Source organism: Chiroxiphia lanceolata, chromosome 4 (genome assembly GCF_009829145.1).
Source record: "Chiroxiphia lanceolata isolate bChiLan1 chromosome 4, bChiLan1.pri, whole genome shotgun sequence".
NCBI classification, from domain to species: Eukaryota; Metazoa; Chordata; class Aves; order Passeriformes; family Pipridae; genus Chiroxiphia; species Chiroxiphia lanceolata.
The window spans coordinates 46,178,796-46,204,716 of record NC_045640.1 but is presented as its reverse complement, the minus strand read 5'-3'; the positions used below and the strand labels follow the sequence as shown (position 1 = coordinate 46,204,716).

At 38.5% G+C, this 25,921-nt stretch overlaps 1 protein-coding gene across 5 annotated transcripts in view; it reads right to left on the bottom strand.

Moving 5' to 3' along the window:
* Positions 1-25,921, bottom strand: part of SH3D19 (SH3 domain containing 19) — an 86,669-nt gene that overhangs the window by 13,893 nt on the left and 46,855 nt on the right. For 2 of the 5 annotated variants that reach the window (XM_032686170.1, XM_032686173.1), the window contains 7 exons: positions 20,812-20,854; positions 19,488-19,635; positions 19,061-19,262; positions 17,494-18,489; positions 7,336-7,443; positions 4,127-4,239; positions 1,847-1,905 (listed from right to left, as the gene is read on the bottom strand). In XM_032686170.1, the coding sequence (XP_032542061.1) occupies positions 1,847-1,905; positions 4,127-4,239; positions 7,336-7,443; positions 17,494-18,489; positions 19,061-19,262; positions 19,488-19,635; positions 20,812-20,854 (1,669 nt within the window). Of the gene's footprint in view, positions 1-1,846; positions 1,906-4,126; positions 4,240-7,335; positions 7,444-17,493; positions 18,490-19,060; positions 19,263-19,487; positions 19,636-20,811; positions 20,855-21,776; positions 21,818-25,921 lie in introns of all 5 variants that reach the window. The other 3 variants (XM_032686175.1, XM_032686174.1, XM_032686172.1) reach the window with 3 other exon arrangements.

Below are 25,921 nucleotides of genomic sequence, written 5' to 3'. Positions count from 1 at the left end.
CTCTGGGTTATCACTTCCCTAAAGTAACTTTTGGTCCTCTGCAGAAACTCATGACATACGACACCACTTTGGACATAATGCCATCAATAGAAGAATTTACCATTTTTATGTAATAGAAAGAACACTGGTGAAAATACTCAAGTTTTTCACTTGAGTGAAGAACTCCAGATCTGACATCTGGAGATACCACATTCTCATTAATGTACTAGTAGTTTAGAAACCAAAATCAGAGACTAGCAAGTGATAGCAGTAATTTTTTTTTTTTAAATTAAAAATGTAAAAAACCCCCCTTACTAAGCATTGATTAAACAAAGCTGCTTATACAGTACACGACTCATGATTTTTAGAATCTAAGAGTGTTGCCAAATCAATAAACTGCTAATTAAAAATCACCTCTGCTATAAACAAGAATTATGTACATAAAATTTAGTCATTCTGTTATTAAGAACCCTGGCACTACCACTATTCCAAAAAAACAGTATTATTTGATTGTTATGAGAAAATCTTCAGCCAGGTACTGCAAGTTTCTGCTACAACTGTTTCTCTTTTTTTCATATAAAATAACTCAGCAAGATCTGCAAAAATTATCAACCCCAACAAATGTGCATTAGTGGATCTTTGAAGTATCATTCTAACACATTTTGTCAGTGACATCCACCACTTGAGAAGATATTATTGCTCTACTAATGGTCCTTATAAGAGTTCTCTATTACTAGTTGAGTATGGATTAATTTTTAAATTTCAAGAAGAATTCCACTTCTGTTCAACTTCCACCTCTCCCCTTTCTTGGCCTCATCCTAAACTGAGCATTTTTAATATTGACAAAAAGGGAAATTCCAAGTTAGACTGCACTGAATCTGTAAACAGATCAACCCATACATTTGTAAGGCAACTCAACTAAACAAGAAGACTCTAAAAAACAATTCAGCAAATTATTACTGCTTGCTTACTTAAAAAAAAAAATTAAAAAATTCATTTGAGCAGAAGAGTGAAAGGACAAAAAGTTTATTGCAGTTCCAGAGACCCTCATAATAATCAGGAAAGTTGTTATGCTAAACTGAATGTGGGGAAGTAACACCATAAGGTGTTCTCTTGTGCGTACAACCACATTCTTTCACGTTAATGAATACTTATCATTAATGACAGACTCAGTTCAATAACAGAAAGATTCTCTTGTCCTGATACATCAGAGTAAACTGTTGTGTTTAAACCCACAGATTCAGAATGCAAATGCTGAGACAGCCACAGTGGGCTGGCTAGCCAATGCTGTATCTCCCTCCCCTCTGTCTCTGGCATTGAGTGGACATGAATTTAAGGTGGGTCCAGCAAGTTTTGCCTCTGCAGACCTTTTTTCTTGTTGGTTCAGAAGAATAAAAAAACCCCAAGGTTACCACTGATCCTGCACCTTCACAGGTGTTTTAGGTCTGAACTGAGCTGTATAAACTAGTCAGTGCTTCTGGGAAGCTGCTGGCCCAGCATCTGCCATTTCCAGGGTGGCAGCATCTGCCACCTCCATTCCTTCAGTACTCAAACCCTGCCACAAGTGCAAGTGCTGTGGGTGAAAAGGTTAAAGATGTAGAAAGGAATGACTGTCAGCATCCACTGTATATTAGCTGAAAAGTCAAACAGCTGTCCTATAATCTCCCTGCTCATACCACTAATGTACAAACAAGTATCAATCAGCTAGCAATTTGGTCCTGCCTGTTTATTAGTAAGCATACTACCTAGCCAAGACTATAGAGTTATGACTAAAAATTGGTAGTGTCTACTTTGAGACTAACTAGATAAATCAATTCAGAAACACATTCAGAAACTTTTAAGTGAGTCTCTGAAGAACTGCACTTACCTTGGGGGTAGTACAGGTTCTTGCTGAGGCACTCCACCCTGTTCTGAATGATTCAACTCCTAAAATGATTCAAAAGAAAAAAGATATTTCTTTAAGCCTAAGAAAAAAAACAACATAACATATCTTGGTGAAATGATATATTTCTTATATTAAATTATATCCCACAGACATGAAAAACAAGAGTTTCTGGAGGTCTGGGAGTACAGTAATAAGTATTATGGTGTGTTCTAGCCTTTTAAGGTGTTGTTGGACAGAGGGAGATGTAAATAACCTGGTTTACTACCTGAAACACAGATTAAATTGTGCATTAGGTATGACCCAGCCGTCTTTTCCTACTGCACAGCAGTAAGGGCTTAAGAGTCAAATAGAGGAGTCATACAAATTTACCACTACACTGCCCATAGGATTTCATATTATCAATTTTTATTTAACTTTGACACATGAAGGAGACTTTGAGCAGTCTTTAAGACACTCTGAGCAGTCTTAAAGAAGAAAACATGACATTAATGCAACTCACACAGGACAGTGTCTCTTGGAAATAACATTAGCTCCCATTAAAGAAGGCATCTAAATATGTTTCCTAAAGATCTAACAGATAAACCCCAGTGAATCTTCCTTTGGCAAATTAAGGCATCACTCCTCCCAGGTGCCCACGCTGGCCCTGCCAGAGATTACTACCCTACAGCAGTCAGGAGAGGGGGGACATGTGCCATGTCTGAAGGGCTGGGACCACAGCGATGGACTAACAAGTGAACATCCTTACTGCCTTCTGCTGTTCGTTTTCATCCCAGTGCCAGAAAATTCTGCCAGCTTCACTGAACAAGCACAGCTGCTTCTGGCACAGTGTGGTAAATCAGAGTGCTGAATCTGAGTTCAAAAGGATCCTTTCTGAACCAGTAGTTTGAAATACGTCTGAACAGTCTTGTTTACTTAATTCGGTGCTTGAATGTGCTTGAAACTCATAAACAACTTCTGTGACTTTTCCCACCTAGAAAATACTTAGATGTATTTTGTGACAAAATTTGACCCTTGACTGAATCCCCAAATTATTGTCCTGATTAAACAATCCTGATTAGAAAGAAAACAACCTGCCACTTTCAGATGAACATGTTATCCTCATACCAAAAATTTTCCTTTTCTGAAACAGAAGAAATCTGTGCCAACTGCTACTTATGGTCAACGATTTTTACTGTTGCCGTTTGATCACCTCCACCGACAAACAATACTAGTTTTGGGAGCACAGTTCTTATCTTTCCACAGATAAGATTTAAGTATTTCAGTGGATTCAACGCAATCGTTTTCTTAAAAACATCCTCTGAAGTTTATACATGCCCATCACAATAACCTGAATGACCTTGTACAAGTTTTGGAGTAGCACTGCATAAAATGTTATTTAATGTCTTGTATCGGAAATTATTTTTTCAGCATTACCCAGAAGAGATGGGACCTCACTGAATAGCCTTTTCAATTGTGACATTTAAAAACCCTTTACCTTAATAGCAGAGGTAGGTACAAAGGCATTTGTTGGCAGCTGTCCAGCTAGTGAGGGCTTTTGATTTGATTTGATTTTTTACTGCCTGTGGTTTCCACACGATTCTCTGACATTCTTGCCATCACAAAACTCAGTATTAGAAAATTTTACTGTCATTTTCTAGTTTATTTTAATTCATTTTTGTAAATCTGTGTCAAATGGCATACAGGATATGCAGCTACAATGTCCACCGTTGCTGTGCAGGTGCTCAGGAGTGAGGAGCAGAGTAGAGCCTTACTTTCCAAAATAGGTGATTCAACTGAGTAGAAACAACTAGAAGAGCTGAAAAAAAACAAGCTTCATTCTTCTACAGAAACGTTTCCTCTGCCCGGAAATTAGCACAGACATTAAGAGGTATTGTGTGTATGAAGGCAAAAAAAAAATAGGTTTCTAAAGGACTTGGACAACATTTCACTATGTAAATCCCTATGGACTTTGAACCACTTTGCAGTGCTTTTGAAATTAAGTTGTAGAATATCCTGATTCCAGATGATAAATACAGAAAATTGAAGATAGATGTGATCAAAGTTTAGTAAAATCACCTAAGTGCTTTTCAGAACTGACAGCAGTCTAAATTACCTAATTAAATTAAAGAACATAATTAAAAGAAAAAAAGCCTTAGATTTTTGAGTAGTCCTTTTCATCTTTTGGTCCTTCAAATAACTTACTTTACAAATGTTTGAGAGTCACAAGAGATCTGTTAACCACAACACACAAAGCTGTAATACAGGAAAACAGTTCTAACTTACCCCTTTTTTCACTAGGTCACCACTGTTGGGTTTTCTCACTGTGATATCGGATGTGTTCCCAATAGGCTTTTCAGCAGGAAGTGGTGGAGGGCTATGTGGGATGTCATTTAAAGCTGCAAAAAGACCAAAAGGTCCCAAATGAAATTCAAATTAATAGCTTCTTTACATGGACCAACAACAGACAAAATGGGGCATTTTTTGTGAATGTAACTTCTTTCCTCAAAGCCAGAGCAGCCAATGGGAAGAAACACTTAAAGACTAGTGAAGAGAAAAAGGACATGAAGCAAACATTGTAACTCTGAGGCTGAATTCAGGAGTACTTCCCACCCTGCATAACAGATCTTCACTTTACTCTCAGGACACCAGCAAGTTATTCTAGAGTTTCAGGGTTTCAGCTGCAAAACTCGTTGATATAATATTAGATGAGTAGAAGAGTTTCTACCCCTGGGAATGTCAGACTCATTACTGGATACCCCTGAAACACCATCACCATCTCTCAGCCACATTTCTAAACTGGCTCACTTTTTTTTCAGCTGTCAGCTCCTGGAATATCCTTCAGGCTGGAAAACAGCTGAGGGTTATTTCAAGTAACCCTGAAAGATCAGGAGACTTGGATGGAAGAATCTCCAGAAAGGTAAAGCCAAGAAAATAAAGCGTTGCCTGCTACAAAATTCAGGGTGACAGAAAACAGAGACAGAAGCTCCTGGGCAGTCTTTAAGGAGTTAAGCAAATTTAGGACATGGAAGAGGAAACAGTACAGCTCTTACTAGGAAAGAGTGATGATGTCCTCGGTCTCAATAAAGAATATAAAACTCTGGTAATTATATGACATTTGCTTTGAATGTCTCTGCCATTGAAACCTGGGAAGCACTTGGACAAGTTTTGCCAGCATATTTACCAAACATTTCGTCTTTATATATTGGAACCTTGTCGTCTATTTTACAATGTGTTAGCATACCAAGAAAATTCATTTAACAGAATGAATTTCAGACACTTAAGCTCTTCTGAATTCCTGCTGGACTTGGAGTTAAGTAAAAATATGTGTAGACAGCCTGGACATTTATAGAGTGATGACAAAAAAGAAGAGAGATGCTGTCCAAAAGAAAACTTTCAGTTGCTCATTCCATGAAAAATACTCCCCACAAAGAAACAATACATAGGACGGAGAAGTGCTGTATTTTTTTTAACACCTCTGTTGCATTACTATGATGTAAATCACTGCTGTGATATTTAAAAATTCATCAGTTCAAGGATAAATCCCTGATTCTTAGGAGCAGATCATAGTTACTGTGTTGGCAGTGACCAAGCATGGGGGAATAAAGTTAGAAAGTTCATCACTCTTCTAAGCTAGTGTGATGGATGAAAAATAAAAAACAATACCTGACAGTAATTGCAAAAGAAACCTTCTCTTATCACATTTACTGACATATAAAAAGCACGAGACATTTATTTATCCACTTCAAATCTTTCTATATACACAGATGGCCTGATTTTCTCTCCCTTACTCTTCATAAGACAAAATTAAAGGAACTAAAGGAAGATAAAAAACCTGAACAACTAGATGGCAGGTGTTCTTTTCAGTGATTTCTATGTGTAATAACTGAAGTGGAAGTTTAATGCTTCCTTTCTAATCACATCTCAACAAAAATGCTAATGTTAATTGAATACTTTACTGGAGTTCAAATTCCTAAGCATCCAACTCTGTCTCCTTTTTGGTAATGCTGGATGGGTGGCTTTGTTGTTGTTGTTGATGATTAGGGGTTTTTTTGGTGTTTTTTCTTTGTTTGTTTATTGGAGTTTTTCTTTTTGGTTTGCGCTGGTTCCTGACAGAATTTATCTCCCTCAATATGGTTAAAGACCCCCTGTACTGAGATTATGTGGCCCTTTTACAATGTAAATCCTACTATATCCATGGTATACCTTGATCCAGTTGTACTTTTCCCATTTTTTAACTTTTAACAGCTTACATTTCTGCAGCAGCTCCTATCTGACAAAAAACTACTCTGCTTTCTTGGAATCTGCTTCTGTTCCTCCATATCCCATTAATCTTCCAGCCACAGACTCCCATAAAGTAGTCCTTCACACCCTCCAGACATTTGTAGCTAAGTACAGGATGACGGGCAGTCTTCTCTGGAAAGCTAAATTACCACTAGAGAGCAGCAAGGGACCAGTTATTTATAAGTTCAAAAGAGAATTGTCTCAGACAAAAAAAAGAAAAGAAAACGAAAAAATTGTCAGGTGGTTGGTAACAGTTTGTTTGGTTTTGTTTTTTTTATAATGGAAATTACAATTTCTTTATGGAGAAGAACTATGTCAGGGGTTCCTCACAGTAGTTCACAAACATGTTCTTTTAACTGAAAAAACCTTTTACTTACAATCAGATATTAACAGAAAGACTTTTCCTCACAGCTTTATCTTCAATCTTTCTGCATTTTTAATCATTACCACTGCACTTCTCACATATGCAGGGGACAACAAAATGTAGTATTTTAGCACTGGGTTGGTGACAGGGGGAGATGGCAACTTGGGAAATAATGAGAGAAAGTCTCAGGAGAAAAGCCACCTGGAGATACTGTTGCTACAAGTTGACTCTACACATACTCAGTGTAGCAAACCACGATTTTGAAATATGAGTTTTAAGAGTTATCTTCTGACATTTCTCCCTAAGCTCTGAAGATAAAACATTAGGCTAAACAGAAACAAGCATATACTCCAGTGTACAAAGATCAACACAAAGATCTTGTGGCTCTGAGGAAGCTTGGGAACAGCATTAAAATAACATCAGCTGAGGTCAGAGCCATAATCAATTTGGCCAATCAGCTCTGTGATAAGGTTTAGCTGACAAAACAAGCTCGCTTCTGCGGGAAGAGTCTCCTCCCGCTCTTCCCTGCCAGTGTTTAGATCTGCCTCATACACACTCTTTCCCCTTTGGTATGCATTAGCCCCATAAGGTTTGAGACATCAGACTCGGTGCAATGGAGGGAGCCAGATAAGGTAGCTGGGAGGCATGGAGAGTGGAACATGATTCTCATCTATTTCTCCCTCCCACCACAGCCTTTAGGTTGGCTGCTCTGTCTTGTCAAACTGTACCATGGGATTCCTCTGGTAGCTAATACAGCTAGTAAATAGCAAATCAATTAATAAACATTGAGTTCCAGGTGAAATTATTTTCTAATAGATTTCTCAGACAATTTGGGATAAGAACTTACGTTTCCCGGGTTTAGCTGGGATTCGGATCACCGTGGGTTTCCGAGCTAAAGCTGATTGAGCCGGTAGTTCCTTTGCAGTTTCATTTTTGGTGAGGAACTGAAATGGATCTAAAAGGGGAAAAAAGCCCCCAACATATTTAATATTTATTTGTTGAACACCTATCTCACCAAGTATTGCTTTCATTATTAAGGATATTTACACTTCACACCCAAGATAGTAATAAAAAAAATAAATAAATTAGGCTGATGCAACTAGTTTACTCAGCAATTTGTACATAACATGTCTTCTCTGTACATCTGCATTCATAGCTGACTTAACACAGACATGCTCCAGATACCTTCTGGGATTATATAAGCCACTGAACAAGAGAAACTGCATTGCTTGGCAATAGGGACCTGAAATCAGAATGGCTTTAGGGAAATCTTTTCAAAGCAGTTGCTCTAATATGTAGACATAGCTGTGAAAACATTCGCTATAAGTTTTAATCAATAAAATCTAGTCAAAGCTAAACAATCAGCACTGCAGCAGATAAAATGCCTACAGAAACAAAACAAAACATTTAAATATTACCAATTACAAAATGCCTTTGCTGTAGAACAACTCATCACTTTATTGGTTATAAACCTGGTGACACGGAGGAGACTGGTTCAGACCAAGGACTGGGAGTTGTGCCTGAGCTCTGCCCCTGCCTGTATCACTCATTCCTTTACAAGCCTTTCCAATCATTCCATTGGTAACACAGGAGCAATGTTTTCCATGCTTCACAAACTTCAGCACTGGTATCTTATTAATAGGCATGGGAACATAGGCACATGTAGAAGGCAGCTGTAAAAATAGTTGTGCATAAATAAAAACCAAATCAACGGGTCTTTCTCATGTACACCTTCATGTCAAAGAGCGATACCACATTTACACCTCTCCTCTCTTGTTAACAACTGCTACTTCTTTCTCTGACGTTACCAAAAACTGCTGTAAAATGGCAACACTTAACGATATCATAAAAGTGTGAAGTAGAAACTGGAGAAGCACTCTGGATGATAAATTCTCCATGACACATATTCCTAGCCACAACAACTGAGTCTGATCTCCTCTGGTGGCCTTTTTAGATGTATAGCTCAATGAGATGTTATTTATGGAGTGTCAGAGTCTAAGAGAGCAAGTATGCTGGGTATCTCTTTAAATGCTTCATGACTTTTATAAAAGTATACCCTTTCTCAAAACTACTGCCACGCTTCCTGACTAAGTTGGAAAATCCTGTATTTAACAAAATTTTATCTTCAACACTTATAAAAACCAATTAAAATTATGCAATATTAACTCACGATTTCTTATAAGTAATCTTGGATAGCATATCACAACGGGGTTTAGCAAGACACAACAAATCTGTGTCTGGGAATTTCCGTAAGATTTAGGAAAATCCAGAAAAACAGTACTTATTTATGAACAATCTCATGCCCTCCTGGATGCACATAAGTTTGGTGGCCACAGCTCCCCAGGCTCTGCTGCCTTTCCCCTTCCCGGGCGCTTCTCCCTGCTGCAGGCAGCCCCCTCCCTTTGCCCCCCCCGCTCCCGTTGCCAGCGTGCAGCTGTCACACAGCAGGGACCATGTGCCACAGAGCCCGTGCATGTTCACCCCTGCTCAGACGTCCACCTCCCTTGCTTAAGCCCCTTGCTTAAGGCTTCCTTCACAGGTGGATCCAGCATGTATAGATGTGCTATGTGGGTTTGTGCCATGACCTCTCTCCAAGTCAAGACAGGCTCCCCAAAAATTCACCTGGGTACCTTCATATCACATTGTCAATCATGAATTAAGTACATCAGTTCCCTCTGTCAAGCTACTTGTACAACACTTCAGGTACAAAGGATCATGACAGGTCAACAATCTGTCTACAGCTAAAGGTACAGTTAAAAATAAGCTCTGTTACCATCTAGATAGAAGATGCTCCGTCACATTGTGCTCAAAGATGCTGGTGCATCCAGAAACTAGGCACAGGCAACCGACACTGTTTTACAAGGTAAGGGCAAAACTAACCTTGCTGAAGTTACAGATTAGCACTAGTCAGTAAAAGGTTTGTGTTTCTTCAATGAAAGCTGCATCAGAGTAAGAGTTTTTCTAGAATTCTTGAAAACACAGACCACAAGAGGGGTGGAAGTATTCTGGCAGTAGAGTCATTACAAGAAACAAAAATCCCTTTGTCTGCTAGCTACAATGCTAACTCTTGAATTGCATTAAAACCCCCAAAGATTGATCTAAACTTTTGTCCTGGTGTTCAGAGTGACTTTAAGTGCAGCTGAAAAAAGAAAGAAAACCTGGGCTTTCTTCTTTCTTTCAGTTATCTGGTAACTCTATGACACATTTGAGGAGTGACCCTGGCGGGGCAGTAGGGCAGTGAGGCCTCAAGGCTGCACTAGACCATTGGGATGCTGGAGAGACAGGACAAACAGCAGAAAGGTGAGCAGGGCTAAGTCATGGGCTCCTTGACACAGCAGGACCATAAGGAACACACTGGCACACACAGCACCTCCCAGGATAAGGTTCTGCAGAGGTTAGGGAAGTTCTGCATGAACAATGAAGAAACAGTTTTCCAAAGCCTCCATCTTATAAAAATAGAGACATTGTGAGACCAAGTGGAAATGCTCTAAACACCCAAAATAATCACAGTTCTGTATTCTTGTAAATTTATAGGAGATATAAAATTGTACAAAATTGCTGTTTGTCAGCTGTTAATCACTGCTATGCATAGAAATGGTTTTCTTGACCATTCAACAGTTGGCAGAGGTCCCCACATCAAAACATCTGATAATTTTAAGTCTGAGAAAAGTAATTTCTAAGGTTGAGAAAACCATTCGACGAACGTTAGTTTTCCATTCATTATCTGATGTTCAATTATACTGTTGTCACCTCATAATTAGTTTAAAACTCATTACCTTGTTTGTGTTATTCCATTCCCCAGTGCTGGGTTTGCAGCAGAAATTGGCTGAGAAAACAACTGCGCTGCTTTGTGCAATGGGACTGACAACATATCAAATTTTTATGTTGTTTAACAACAATTGGGCATCGTTTGAGCATAATTCACGGAGGTGTGAAAACAGAACTGTTAATATACTCATTTAAAGCTTCTCAGCTCAAGGAAATTAATCTGCAAGTCATTTTTCATAACACATATCAACAGATTTCTATTGATTTTTTTTATTAAACTTTTAGAACGATGCTTAAAGTTTGTGTCTTCCTTAGTTTCATTTTTCTACAGTTTCTGTTTCAAAGGTTTATGTGATAACATATGTTAGTGTGCTTGTACACAGGAAAGACAAATGAAAGCTCTGTATTCAAATACAGTCTATATCACCTCTTCTTTCAACAGCTTAGGAGAGACAGCCTTTTCCCCCCATTTTCATTTACTACCCTTGTTTAAAATAAAAAATTAGGAGCTTACAGAACAAACACTGGTTTTGCCCATGCGAAGAAGATGGACATATATCTTTCTGAAATATTTATTGGTAGTCTTTAAGTGAGAGGAAGAGGTAACAGATACCTCAGCAACAATAAGGGGTATCTCCAAACAAATAATATGCGGAAAGTTAAAAGCACAGACTAGTACTATCTGTTGTGAAAGTGCTCAATCTTGCAAGGAGTACTCAGTACACATGAGAACAACGTAGTACAAAAGGTGGAGATGCTGACATTAACCCCACTTGCCACTACAGAAGTATGCAACTGCGTTTTTTAATTAAAAAAACTAAATCAGTTCATACATTCTCTTCACACAGAACAGGACTGTTGTCAGAGTCTTCCAGGAATAGAGAATAGACACAAAGCTCATCAACAAATGGTTTTATTAAAACCTAGGCCCATAAAATCACTCTGGTGCTTATGGAAGCATACTCAACCCATATCTGGGGAAGATTCTCAACAAATAGGTCCTCCTAGTAATATATCTGAAGATTCAATGGAAATCTGACAGATAACATCCCAGAGGAGAATGAGGTTCATGCTCAAGAAACACTGTGAAATGCCACAATCAAAAGTCTGATGTTCACTCAGACATTTTAAACCTCAACCTATTTACAACTACAAAGAGATGTACTAGATAGGTATCCTACCTAAATTCCAGCATCGGTGATTTTCCCAATCTGTTTTCCACAGCATTTTTCAGCAAGACAAATAGTCTGCTGTTCTTAGAAATGGTATTTCTGACACAGAGAAAATAATATGGACTACATCACATTTCACAAAAGAAGTGATTTGCAGTTCCCTCTGCATGGAAAATTGTCATGATGTGGTCATGATCATATATTTTAACAGGGTGGGAAATTAAAAAAGAAAAAAAACCCAAACGAAACAAAAGAGAGACAGTATGATGGAGGTTCTTTCAGGATCTGATCTGTGAACAACATGAAAGTAAGTTCAAGTGAAACTCAGGCTTCTCAGTGTTCTCTTAACACTGGGAAACTAGACCAGCTCACACAAATAAAAGGAATACAGTATTATACAGTAGGAGACTTAGTATCCTTTCAGATTTAAAATTGGAGCAGAGGAAAAGTACATCTGCTTTGCAGAAGGAGCCTAGCAATCAGTGTGACAAAAGTGCACAAAGAATTATATAGAGTTTTGTATTCTCTGAAAGTATAGAGAAAGAATGTACCAAGAGATGCAACAGAAGATATGACCTAAATGTACTCATTGAAAATGCAAGCTGTCCTTAGCTGAGCAATGGAATGTCTCATCCACAGTGTCAGAAAGCTGGAGAGTAGATAAAATCTACTACTAGAACAGCAAAATTTCTTGGGCTATTGTAACACTGAACGGCAATAAAAGCATTCATGAGGTGGGAAACTACACATGTACTACTCATACACAGACAGAGATACACAGACGGACTTTTTCCAAGCTTTCAGCCCTTCTCTCTCAAAGTGTTGGAATGCCCACACTTTGTACCTGTGTATATCTAAAAGCATAACCATTTGGTTCATTGCTAGATTGTCCATACTAGTAAAGGTAATAGAAATTACAGTGCCTTTGGCACAAAAGAACCGTGTATCCCAGCAGGAGCTAATATGTGAGAGTTTGGAGGCTATTCCTACATCATTAATCTATTTTGCTAGTTGAAGTCAGATTAGGATAGTTCAGATTGCAAGAGCCTTCAGGAGGTCTCTAATCAAACCTCCTGCCCAGAACAGGTCAGCTACGAGGGCATGTTGTTAGAAATTGGTTACGTAACCTGGTCTAACTTCAAAAACTGGATGCCAGAGGGTATGTGGACATACACTGGGTGACAAAGAAAATAAGCCTCCAAGTTACCCTGGAGATTAAGAAACACAGCCTTGTCCATTCTTGCCAGGTGAATAAATGGTTGTTCACTGGCAAGAGACTCGAGTCTAGCTGGAAATTTCCAAAACAGGCTAGCTGGAAATTTCCAAAACAGGTAATGGAAAGCAGTAGGGCAGACAAAATTTTTTTCTACTGAAAATGTGAAGGACAAGGTAATTTATAATATTGGTTTTACCTATCTACTACCTATCTATTTTACCTATCTACTCTCTTGCAAGAATCTCACATGTTTTCAGCAAAGGAAAAAAATAGTTTTATTTAAAAACATTTCTTTCAAATAAGCATTTTATTGTTCTTTAACAAACTTTCTGATCAAAGGATGTCTGCATTTTGTTACTGTAAAATAAATAAATTTAATTATCAGAGAAGACAGATCTTATTAAGAACATTATTATTTGTGTGTTACCACTTAACAGCATCTATAGACCCAGAACTCAAAAACAAATTCATTTGCATTTGACAACTTAAAGGGCTCCTCATCTATTACATAGCCATGATTTAAAAACCTTTTTTGTTTCCTGAACCTAGATATAAGGCCCTCTCCTGTGGCAACAGTGGAGCTCCTTTCAAGGTCCTTGAAGGCTCGAATTTACATTTACTAAGCAAACATCTGTAGCGACTGAAGAGTTAATGGATGCTTGTTGCCACTTCTGCTGGAGACTGCCAACCCTGCAGCAAAACCAACAGGACACAACACAGACCCGAACCTCCACTACTCCACCCCACAGCAGCATGTCTTCGGGCAAATCTGTTTTTATAAGAGGTTTAAACCAAAGAGCAGATTAAAATGGATGAAACAGCTCGTTCTTTTCTGGTGTTGATACTTTTGGCAGTAAGTAAAAAAGGAGACAGGTGTCTTTAACATAACCACAATAAGAGTCATTGGAAACAATGCAGCAGAACCTTAAGAAAAGCTGCATTATTTGGAAGATATGTCTGGACTAATCTACAAGTTAGAACTATTTCAGTTCTTTTCTGTTTTTCTTTTCCTTCCTGAGGAAGCAATTAAAAACAAGCAGCTGGGCAATATCGCCACAGCAGACAAATCTGGAGTTACTAAAGCAGCAGTTTTTATGAATTGTCTATAATGCCACACAAATGCCACCATTCATGCCGCAAGAAGGAACAATACACATAAATGGATAGCAGCACTGGTTTGGTTGGGGTTTTTTTCACCCTACAGGCAGAAATGAACCTTTATACTACAATAAAATAGTTAGATAGACAGACAGATAGATAAGAATTAAGAAATGCAGTAGTTGTACTACTGTTCAAACTGAATCTAATGAAGCTATCAAAATGTGAGCTGTCTCTTGCTGGTAAGGTAAGGCTCTTTCTGAACTACTTTTCAAAGAATTTGGTTTAAATTGAGTTCCGGTATGTTAGGCACAGAGTAATCAACGAATTATATGATGTTTTAGAGAGAAGGAAGCATGGCTCCCCTTTTGCGAAAAGGAAGAAAAACATCCTAGCAAGATTTACCTCCAGTTTTGATTTAAATGCGTGCTTTAAATGCACAGTTATCTTATTTTCTTTGTCCAAAACACACATTGTCAGAACATTCAGCAAGCAGGCACACTACATGCTTTGACACAGCAACTAACACAAACTATGGTTAAAATCATGGGTCTTCTGAAGCCATGAGTTTACACTTGGTTAAACTTGCACTAGCATTTCATTTCCAAGCCTTTGCAAAAATGGGTAAGTGAGAAGAGAGCCCACCTGACAGATTACCAAAACTTCAGGAGCTGCACAAATCCCTGTTATCAGCTATAAAAGAAATGCAAAAATATCCCACATGCTCCAGAATATCGCAACCATCATCCAAGCATTAGAACCTCAAGATGTAGAGTCCCAAACAGATCCCTTCACATCTTAAAATGAGTGGCTTTAACAGAAGTAATTTCATTAGGATACAAATGACTTTGAACATTATCTCTGGCCTTCGAGTCCAAAATTATTGCACTTAAAACTGGCACCAATTTTGGCTGATGACAAAGCAGTTCTACAGATTTGATGTAGACTGACTTCTCCTTTCTGGGACTTCCCTTGGGCCAGCATCAGAGACATGAGTTGGATGCAAGATTCTGCCACAGTTCACCTCTAAAAATAAAATCATTACTGTTTAGATAAGGGTAAATTCACTCTACTAACAGCTGTGCTGTTGGAGATGCTGTCAAACACTGATGAAACCCATGGGATTGCCTGAGGTAAACTTGAAAGAGAATCATCCAGAGAGCTTAAACTATCAATTAAACACTGACAGTTAAACTGGTGGAACTATAAACTGTTCTGTTGTCCACATTGTTGATATGAGCACATACACGGTATTCAAATATCTTTCACTACTGTGGAGATGGCAGCCTTCTGTTAGAGGAAGCTGATGTCTTATGTCAGTCAACTAAATTGCTGTGGAGACTCTGAATTTGTTTTGCCTGTTTCACCTTTTCATTCACATGCTCACTTCAACTTCTGCGCCCTTCTCATCAACTCAACATTTCACTTTCTAACTTCCACACCAGTTTTAGCAGCAGCAGTGATTGATCTGTCCAGTTCCATTTGCATTAGTCTAAGTACCAGACTCGGTTGTGCTGTACCAGAAGAAATGAAGCTTTGGGAACGCTGCAATCTGTGATGTAACACTGGCTCTTTGACAAAAAAGATGTTGGTGCTTGGTTTCAAACAGCACTGCATAAAAGCCTCCTTCCTTTCCTAGGGTTGCCATAACAACAAGCAGAGCGCTGTCATTTTGCTAAGTAATGACAATGACAAATATGTAAGAAATGCAAAGGTCTGGGGAACTGGGAGCAAGATTAGAGCTACTCTTCCTGCCTTCACAAAACATTTCACTGTGGATTCATCTTGCAAATCCTAAGCTGTTTCTACGGGAACATGAGAAATAGCTAGTGTTAGTGCTCTGTGTTGCCTCATTTTCAGAAAGCCAGTGCTGTTCTTGTGGATACTCTGTCAAGACATCGCACAATATATGATCTTGAGCTCACAAATGACAGCAAAAATCTGGAATTAATCCTAATTTTACAGTGAAATAAAGTGATAATGCTGTCAGACCTTTTACTCTTTAGTAGGCAAGAAGTGATTACAGCAAAGATGACATTTTATTGCATGAACAAAATCACAGACAGGCGACTCAAGAAGTCAGGGAACTATTATTTGAATAATTCCTCTGTTAACCACGAGAATGGAAAGCATTTTCTTCTTAATTAAATCAAGAATAACACCTAGGACACTAACGAGAAAGAGTGACATTCTTACCACTTCATCGTGAAAGCTGGATTTTTTCAAGTGATTTTCATTTGTGAACACTCATCTCTGATTTAATAGAAGAATTAATGTTATTAAATTTTTCCAGGTTGAGGGAAAGTCTGTCCTTTACTGTACATAGCAAAAACATAATTTTCCTTTCAAAATATAAATATTCTCTTTTCTTGCCTGCTACTTAGAACAGTAGACTGGCCCACCCAAGCCATTCTATCACTCAACTCACTCTATCTCCCTCAACTGAACAGGGAGAGAAAAAATAACAAAAACGCTCATGGGTTGAGATAAGGACAGGGAGAGATCACTCACCAACTGCTGTCGTGGGCAAAACAGACTCGACTTGGGGAAAAGTTACTTGAATTTATCACCAATCAAATCAGAGTAGGATAATGAGAAATAAACCCAAATCTTAAAAACACCTTCCTCCACCCCTCCTTTCTTCCTGGTCTCAACTTCCTTCACAATTTTCTCTACCTTCCCTGCCAGTGAGACAGGAATGAGCCTGTGGTCAGCTCATCACAGACTCTCTCTGCTGCTCCTTCTTCCTCCTCAGAGGGAGGACTCCTCACGCTCTTTCCCTGCTCCAGCTTGGGGTCCCTCCTGCTCTGTTGGACATGGGGGAAGACTCTAGCAGCTTCTCAGAAAAGCCATCCTTGTGGCCTCCCACTACCAAAACCCTGCCATGCAAACCCAAATGAGATGACAGCAAAAAGAAAAAAAGATTAAAAATCACCGCTAGTTTCTTAAACAAGCATTTTGTATGACACACCCTCTGCTTTAAAACACAACTCTCCCTGGATTGCAATGGAGTTGGTAAGCTAAATCAGGACATAGTTGAATATTAAGAGAGTAAAACTTATTGCTATAAAATTTAATGATAGCCCAATCTGTGTCTTAAACTACCTAAAAAAGCATTAAAATATCAATCCCAAGTGCTTAGTGGTATCAAACAAGTTTTATGAACAGGGACGGTTTATGATCCATCCATATGAAATAATTATTTTCACTTATTAGAAAAAAATGGAAGTTGCGTAACTAGCATATAGCACGTGACAAGACAAGACAGAAAGATAGGACAGAGAAAATAAGAAGGGACTGGTGACACAGACTGTTCCCGTATGTTTGATCAGAAGTTTCCCTAAATGCCACAAACATTGCTACTTCTCCAGATGACTAGGTTTCCCACTGCAGAACTTCAGGCACTTAAATAAATTAGTCAGATTAGATGGCGAGATATAAGATGTCCCAAGTTCCCCAGAGAAAATTGTGATACATTCTAGAGGTGACATCTAGCATATAACATCAAGGCTTTAATCATTATTTTAATAATCACATAATAAATCCAGCAGACAAGTTCTGAGATTTATACAGCCTTGAAACCTTCCGAGTCTCAAAATCCAAGTAATTTCATGGTGATCTTGACATAATAGAAAACCAAAAGTTTCATACACCCACATAAACCCCATCAAGACACGTAGACATAACTCACAAAGGATCACATACCTGCAAAGAGTAACCACAGTGAACATTTAAAAAATTTTTTTCTTACCTGCTGCTGCTTCAGAATTGATGCTATCTTTAACTACACAAGTTGGACTTAGAGGCAAAACATCATCATCAAAACTGATCAGATCTCCTTCCACATCTAGTTTATTTTGCAAAGCAGGTGCTGAGGAGTTGGCTGCAGGTGACAATTCCCCCAGAGACTTGACAACTTTTTCTTGGGCAGATACAGAAGCCCGTGAAGGAGCAGCAATCGGTTTTAGTGAGGCCAAAGACAGGGCAGGATTTTCTGCATAACATGACTTTTTAGGAACAAGAGGCCTTGGAGCAGGAACAGGAAATCTCTTTTGTCCATCACTATTTTCTGCAACTGATCCACTCCTTGCATCAAGAAAATCACTACTGCTACTTTTAACAAGGCCAGGTTTTGGCTTCTTTGGCAGTTCAGGTTTGGTTCCAACACTGCTCCCAGCTACTTCAGGCTGAGGTTGCAATTCCTTGGAAGCTGTTGACTTGTTTTCAGTCCACACATCCCAGTCTTCTGAAATTCTGCTTACCCCTGGTTTTGGAGCAACTACTGGCTTCTTTGTAGTAACAGACCTTGGGGTGAATGAACGAGGGGCAATTTCTGGCTTTTTTGCTAATCCTGAGGTATCATTAGTTCCTTGGGATTCAAAAACTTTGATCCTTGAAACAATATTATTTTGGCTCTTTTCTGTACTCATGCTGCCTGTCACCAAGTGATTGTCTGGTAAGCTGTCATCTGAAAGAGGTGACTGCTGAACTGCAGGTTGCTGCTGTTTTGTGGTGGGCTGGTTCACTTCTTCGCCATTGTCTGTCTCACTTTCAGTACTTTTGACCACAGGTCTGAGATTGCTTCTTGATCTTGGCTTTGGCACAGGACATACCACAGCACTGGGATTTTCTTGGCACCTCTGACCTTCAGGATTTTCAAAGACTATTAAAGGATTCTCATTTTCTGAAGGAGACTTAATCAGAAGAGATGCAGAAGGCCTAGGAGGTTTAAGAGGACTGTGCCCTGCTAACAGAAAAGGTTTCAGTTATCTAATCCAGAACACTTTATTTATGTTATAGTTTGACAGCCATCAGGATGGTCAACATAATGGTTTTCATTCAGAACTTACCAATGCTTGTGAAAATGCAGTGATCTTTCTAAAAAGATACATGAAAAAATATACAAACTCTAGGAATAAGCTGAAGATTGCTGAAATGCATGGTATCTACATCTTGTAAGTTCAAAACTACTTAACCTGCAGCACTGAGGGGCCTGCAAACAACATCTACACCAAAGAAGAGTACAGTAACTTCCCCAGCTAGGTTTGCACACTTTTCAGTCTGAATGTGACAGTGCTGCTATTTTGATTGGACATCTGAGCTCCTCAGGCCCCAAAGCTCTGACTGTAATTATGGCTGAATCAAACAAAACGTTCAAGATTTAATTATAGTCTGAATGCAATGGTAACTCTTCAGAAGAGAAGACTTTTATAGAAATTTAACTGTTATTCATATTAAATGCTGCACAGACCAATAATAGAGAACATTGAGAAAACTGAGTAAAGTTTTCATTAAGGAGAAATCCAAATCAGCCTCACCTCGACAGCCTGCAGATTCCCAGTGTGCAGGCACACTAGTTTTTACATTACTTCCTGGCAAATGGCTGATTAGTTCCTCTGGAAAGTCAGTTTGTGTTGCAGAAGTAGTGGTATGTCTGGGAGCAGCAGCATTATTGTTATTTGTTGTATTGACTTGCACTTGATTGATTTCTTTTATCACCTGCTCATATGATGGTGGAAGCTACAAAACAGACAAATATTAATGTACATCCAGATATGATCCTTTAAAAAAAAGGCACCATATAAATTTAAAAATACTAAATTAACATATGCAGAGGAAAAGAACACTGTCATAAAATCTTCTATTCAATGTGATGAAAGCCTAAGCAAGCAAAAACTCCATTCCCCTCTTAATTTGCTTTTTACCTTTGTAAATCAAACACACCTCCCATAAATTCATGCTCACCTCAGCTGGAATACGTTCATTTCTTCTCCACTGAGCATGAGATGACGCAGAAGGGAATCCTAATCCCTGAGGAGTGACAGGGCTTGCACCTGGAAACCAGGAGGATGGCCGGAGGGGTTCAGCAGCAACTATTGTAATTTCAGGACGCCTGGAAATGAAGGCAAAGGAGAATAATTATCTAAAACATTTAAAAATAGTTCTTTTAAGTAAAAAACTCCAAGGTTTTCTCTTCATGGGAAATCAAAATAGTCCAGGTCTTTTCGATTTAACCAAAGATAGTTTTCCATGACTTAAAAGCAACTTACTTGACCTTTCTAACAAACACACTTGGGCTTCTATTCAGAGCACCTAGTTAAATGCCTAAACCAGAAAGTAGGTTTATTGGCTTCAGTGAAATAATTTACATGCTTAAAGTACTTAAACACAAGTGTAACTCAATTAGATGGTAGAAGTCTTAGTCTTCATGGGATAATGAGAAGTAATCATGTGCTTGCCCTTAGCCTGCTACAGTAGGGTAGTTAAAACTGCTTCTGGCTGCCTACCTAAAAACGTGTGTGTCCTCAGACCTCAAGGGAAACCTCTCACCGTGCTTAAGTGGGGCAGAAGCAGCCTCACGAAGCCTTTGGGACAGGGCCTCTTTGCTTACAGCATCGAGTACACCAGGGACTTCCGTGACAGTGAAGGCCCCAAAGGTACTACCCCTGGTTTATTACTGTACCAGCTGCTTTAGAGCATAAGCTGCAGGGATGGCCCACGTTCCCAGACCATGGCTCCCAGAGCACCACTGATCCAGCTGGAGTCTCCCAAAACATACACTTTGAAAAGGGAGTTTTGTGAGTAGGCGACACATCTGCTTACAGAAGGGTCTGTCTGCTAACAGAAATAAACCTGCAGAAGCGTAACTCCTAAAACTATTGTAAAAACAATTAAAAAAAGAGGGGTACAGGTCCTTCACATCTAAAATAATGGCAGATTCAGTTCACCAGCTATCCAGGTTGATGAGCTCCTTTCTCAGTGCCCTTTGAGCAAGTGAAAGGAAGCCTGAAAGTGTGCTTATTTTCACTGTGAAATGATCCTGTAAATAGATGTCAGGAGAAGAAAACAGTTCTGCAGAGGTTTGACGGTTGGTTGCATTCTTTTTTTGAAGACACAAAAAAAGTTGATGAGAAAACTCCTCAAACTCTTAACCTACCCTGTGCTTAAGAATCATGGTATTTCTATTTTATTCCAAGACTAGTTTATTTTTAAACACACTAAGGATAGGGAAAAGGAAAAAAAATAATCTAGAGGAGACCTAACTGCAATATAAATAACGGTATCATACCTTCTATCCCTCTGTTGTTCACTATGGCTAGAGGTCCGAGAAGCTATTCAAAGAAAAGAAACAAAAGTTTTGAAAAGGTTAAAATACACTGCCACAGCAACATAATGAGGATAATAGCAGAGCTCTTACCAATCCACTATCAACGACATGGAGAACACCGAGCATCTGATCATAAATTCCAGATTTTAAGAGTGGCCAAGTTTAAAAAAAAATTATTTGCATTAAATATGAGAAGCTTTTAACACATTTAGGGTGCAGTTTCATAATCATTTAAAGTCACTCTATGTCCAAGTTACCACCAAGAGAGATTGTCTTGTCCCCTGTATTCTTCCTTGCCTCATGTTCTTGCATTCTGCATTGTGGTAAGAAAAGTTGAAACTTTTTTTTTCCCCTAGTTAAAACAATGCATGAATAAAGCAACAAGAAGTGTTAAACATGTCTGACTTTTCCTTTTGATGATCATTTCTGAGGTGTTATCTTTAATCTTTCTTTAATGTCTCTGTTTTTATAGATGGGAAAGGCACTAAAGCACAGAACCTAAGAAGGTATTTCACCCTCCTTTATATAAAAAGAAAAAATTAAATGTTCCAGCTAGATATTTGCTAAAGTTTAATCACTTGTGGATTAAAAGTTAGAAATATTTCTCTTTTTTTCAACCCGTGTGTTTAAGTTACATAAAACAAGCAAATCCTGACACCTTCATTTTTCTGGTTTTGCCATATTTACATTCAAATAATTTTTTTTTTCAACGGCCACATTATATTTTCATTTGGATTTCCTTATAGAAAAAAGAAAATTATCCAAGGGACAAATTTTTGCATAGCAAGTGCAATTCAGGAAGTGGCAGAATCTCATTGTGCAACAGCCGACATTGTGCTGTCCCTGTCCCGTGCCATCACAGCACCATTAGCCGAAATCAGCCAAGCACACTTGATCCAAGTTGCAGAGAGTTGCGTCACACATACCTCTTCGACAGGGCATTTTGGATGTGCACTATTCATGAGTGCTAAAGGAAAAAAAGAAGGGGTTACAGAAGACAAAGAGGAGGTGAAGGAGAACAAACTAAGGCTTCAGAGTGCCAGAAACCATGATCAAATGGGTTAGCCATGCACGGATAGTGCATGTGCAAGTGTTGCAAGGAGCCAACTGTAATGTCTATTAACAAATAGTGTCTTAAAAATGAAAATAAAATTAGATTTTATTTCTAGCTGCATGTCAATTTTAACAGTGACTGTTCAGAAGTTTTCCTTGCAATAAATTAACCATGAAGACTATAAACAAACATGGAAATGTCCACTGTATGGCTCAACAAGGAACCACTGTAGAAATGAGGAGAGGGAAATCAAATCTCTTTGAATGCTGTTTTAGCTTAAGATCATGGTTTATTTGGGTCTGCCCTTTTCACCTTCCAAAAGTAATGGTTTACACTGACGAGTTGATACAGATGCAAAAAAGGTTGGGATCTCATAATTTATACTCTCACCTATCAAAGAGATATAGGCAGGCAAGTTGAACCCAGTAAGAGGTACAGCTCTTACCAAACTTTTGGGTATGACTGCACATCTGCTAAACGAGTTCTGTAAAAAGTCTTTGGCTAAGGTAAGCAAATATAAATCCCCTACACCTCATCTTCACTTTCTTCTTCAGACATTTTAACACAGCATTGATCTAATACACACACTGGAAGAAAAAAACTCAAACTGAATCAAATCAACCAAACCCAAGATTACTTTAGGAAAGAGGATGGAAGAAAGTGTTTGTTTGGTAAATGTATTCAATACAAAGGCTTGGGTTATAGCTGAATTACAATGATAAGGGTGTGAGAAATAAAACCTAATTAATAAGGAATGTAAAACTGAATTGATAAACCTGTCACCTAATTTCATTATTTCTTCATGTCTAAGTAAATTCTACATGCTGTTTTCTCCTGAGAGATTCTAAATGTGCTTCTATTTATCAAAATTACTAAAACAAATAGGAAAAACCTAAAAGCAGCTTGAAATACCTTTTTCGTTTCTTAACATAGGTCAAAAAAATGCACTGAGGTATTTATGCAATCCATCAAACTCCAAATTTCAAGTGAAAACAACACATTTACAATATTTATATAAAATAACTTTACTAGTAGATATAAATATGTCTCTTTAAAAGGACTAATATCCAAGCCATCACATACATTTTCAGAATGTGCTCATTCTGCTTGGGAAAAAAAAATCTCCCAGGCATTTATGAAATCAAGTTTCATAAATGTGTATAAACATTTAATATAAACATTTATTTTTTAATGATGCTGACAAAGTTCTTCCCTCCTTCCATCAACATCTCCTCTCTTTTTGCTGTCACATTCTTTTTAAAACCACACTTTTAGAACATGTTTTTTTCTGGAAGCTCTTTAGAGGATTTAAATCCACAGTAGAAGCAGAGGTGAAATCGACTGCATCTTCTGCTCTCAGGTATTCCACAAATGCTAGACAAAAGAAAATATAAATTTTCTAAACAATCCTTGCCCCCAGACTTGCAGGGGGTTTATTCTTTTACCATTTCAAGCAAAAGAATTTAAATTAAAAAGTGTATGAAAGAAGACAGGAATTGGTAAAATATGGTACACACCTGAGTTAAAAACACAAGAGAAAAACCTGCAGCTATTTTTCTGGCCTTGTGGTCTTTCAATCTTCTAAGTCTATACTTTATTCCCTTTGTGGATTGCCTTGAAAAAGCATGCTACTAATTTTTGCCTCATATTTCAAATTATGACAGCTTTAAGATTTGAAAAACCTTTTTTCCATCAGGGGAGTCAATGGAAATGTATTTCAGTGCTGGTTGGTACACTGGCAACTGAAAACAGTTGGATTCTCAACTTCTACACTAAGAAATGCTCAGGGTGAGAATTACTGACTTTTCTAGATTATGGTTAGGGGTATTTAAATAAAAGGTAAGCAAAGAAGTTACAGAAGGGGTGGGAGAGGAAAATCTCAGTGTATAAAATCCCTACTTCTTCACCTTATAACTTTTTTGGTCTTGGGTGGGAAAAAAAAATCAAATCGACCCCTAAAATGGTCACTATTTATTTCTGGTAGTGTCAATGTGGCACTTTACTAGTTAGTGTCAATGAGGCAACTAAATGTGTTTAACCTAGTATAACAGAATTTAAACAAGGATTAATGGTAATACTGTAAATAGAGGCCACTAAGCACTACTTAGTGGGCTTTTATCCATTATTTTTAAAAGTGCAGAGGTAAAGGGTACTCTATTTGTGCTGCATAGTTATGTTTCAAATATTTTACTCTATTTGTGCTGCATAGTTATGTTTCAAATATTTGTCCTCTACTGTTTCTCTGGGTCCTGCCGTTCAAGTGCAGTTAATATGTCACTCATATTTGAAACACATTAAGATTATGGTGCAGGGGGGCATTTTAAGCAATGGAATCAAAATGCCTGCGTAAGTACAACAACCATTACACCACAAACCAATAAACTTTGATTCTACAGACAAGCTGCTGGTGGCAACAGAAGTCTGACATGCAGATATAAGCCTTTGGAAAAGAGCTGAACTAGAATTTACAGTATTTCAGGCAACTTTTTAAGGCAATATAGAGGCAACTGAAGTTAATTCAAGGATTTGGTCAGAGATAACGTTCTGCTGTGAGCTTTGAGTGCTTCCACAATATGTACACTGCATAACAATATTTGCATGCTCTCTTTGCATAGCAAATCTCTACGAAATACTGAACAGTTTTGTCATTGCAGAGTGCTTTAAAAGCAAGTTTCATTTTGCATTAGATTGGAAACATAACCTCAAATAGCCCAAGTCTTTCTACAAGGATGATGTGTGCTAATATATAAAACCACACCTTCTTTGAATTCTTTGTAACACCAGGCTAGACATTTCTACCACCAATCCTATAAAATATGTAGACTATTAAACTGAGAAGTTATTTATTTCCCTATATAGATGCCTAGGAATGAAGTTTATTCATTATATCGCAAGGAGAGTCTCCAGAGTGGGCAAACACTCCCTCCCTTCCCTACAAAGTCATCCACTTGGAAGAGCTGACAGAAGAGTCCCTTGCAACAGGCCATGCTTGTAGTCCTTGCAGTATCAAAGCTGTTACATGGTTGCAAAGGTCCTTCTTCAGGGAACACTAAAAGGATCAGATAATCAAGCCAAAACCAGAAAAAAAAATACTCAATTTTGCCCAAGATCTGATTAGACTATTTCTGTAGATGTGGAGGTTCAAACTAATTAAAACTTTTCATGCACCTCTGAAGTAAGAGAGTCGAAGTTTTTCTCCAAAACTGTTTCTTGGCACAAGAGGGAGGTCTTGTTCCTTTTCTCCTAGTTCTGTTTCCAGGCACCTCAGGGAAATGTTAGGTTCTCTGATGTTAGAGCTGGGCTGATTTAATGCTTGAATGTAGCTAAAGAGATGGTGATGCCCAATTCCCCTTCCAAACATGGATTTTTGTCTCCTCCTGAATGAACATTAGCACTCATATGACCCCACAGTGAGTTCAGAGTGTTAAATGAAAAAAATAAGCACTATCTGCACACCTTTTGTCCTGTTTAATCTCCTTTAACCTGCTCACCTTGGGTTCAGACCACCAGCAGCATAGGGGAAGGAACGTGCCACCCCCAAAAGCAGTCTCTACTTCCTGCCTCTGCTTCCTGGTTCCAGTGCTCTGTGTAGCTTCAGGAAGGGAACTGATCAAAAAAATAACACAGGGGGGTAACAGGGATTCTTCTTCCCACCCCCAGTGTGGTCATATGCCCTTTTCAGAGCTGATCTAACTGCTGGGCTCCAAGAGGCTGGCATTGCTGCTGAATAAAATCTTCATAACTACACCCTGTAGTTTCACTCAAATTGGACAATCACAGGCACTTCACTCCTACCTACACCTTTACTTGGGCTGTATGTTTCTGCCTCTGCACCATTCCCTGCACTATGCCAGCCCAAATGTTTGTGCAGATGGGGAAGAGAATGAGGTCACGGAATTGATCTGGTTGGGAAAATACGGGAGCCAAAAGAATCTAGGAAGCCCCCAAACAAAACAAACAAAAATGAAAAACAAACAAAACCCACAGCCAAAAATGGCTGCAAAACTGCCAAATGGA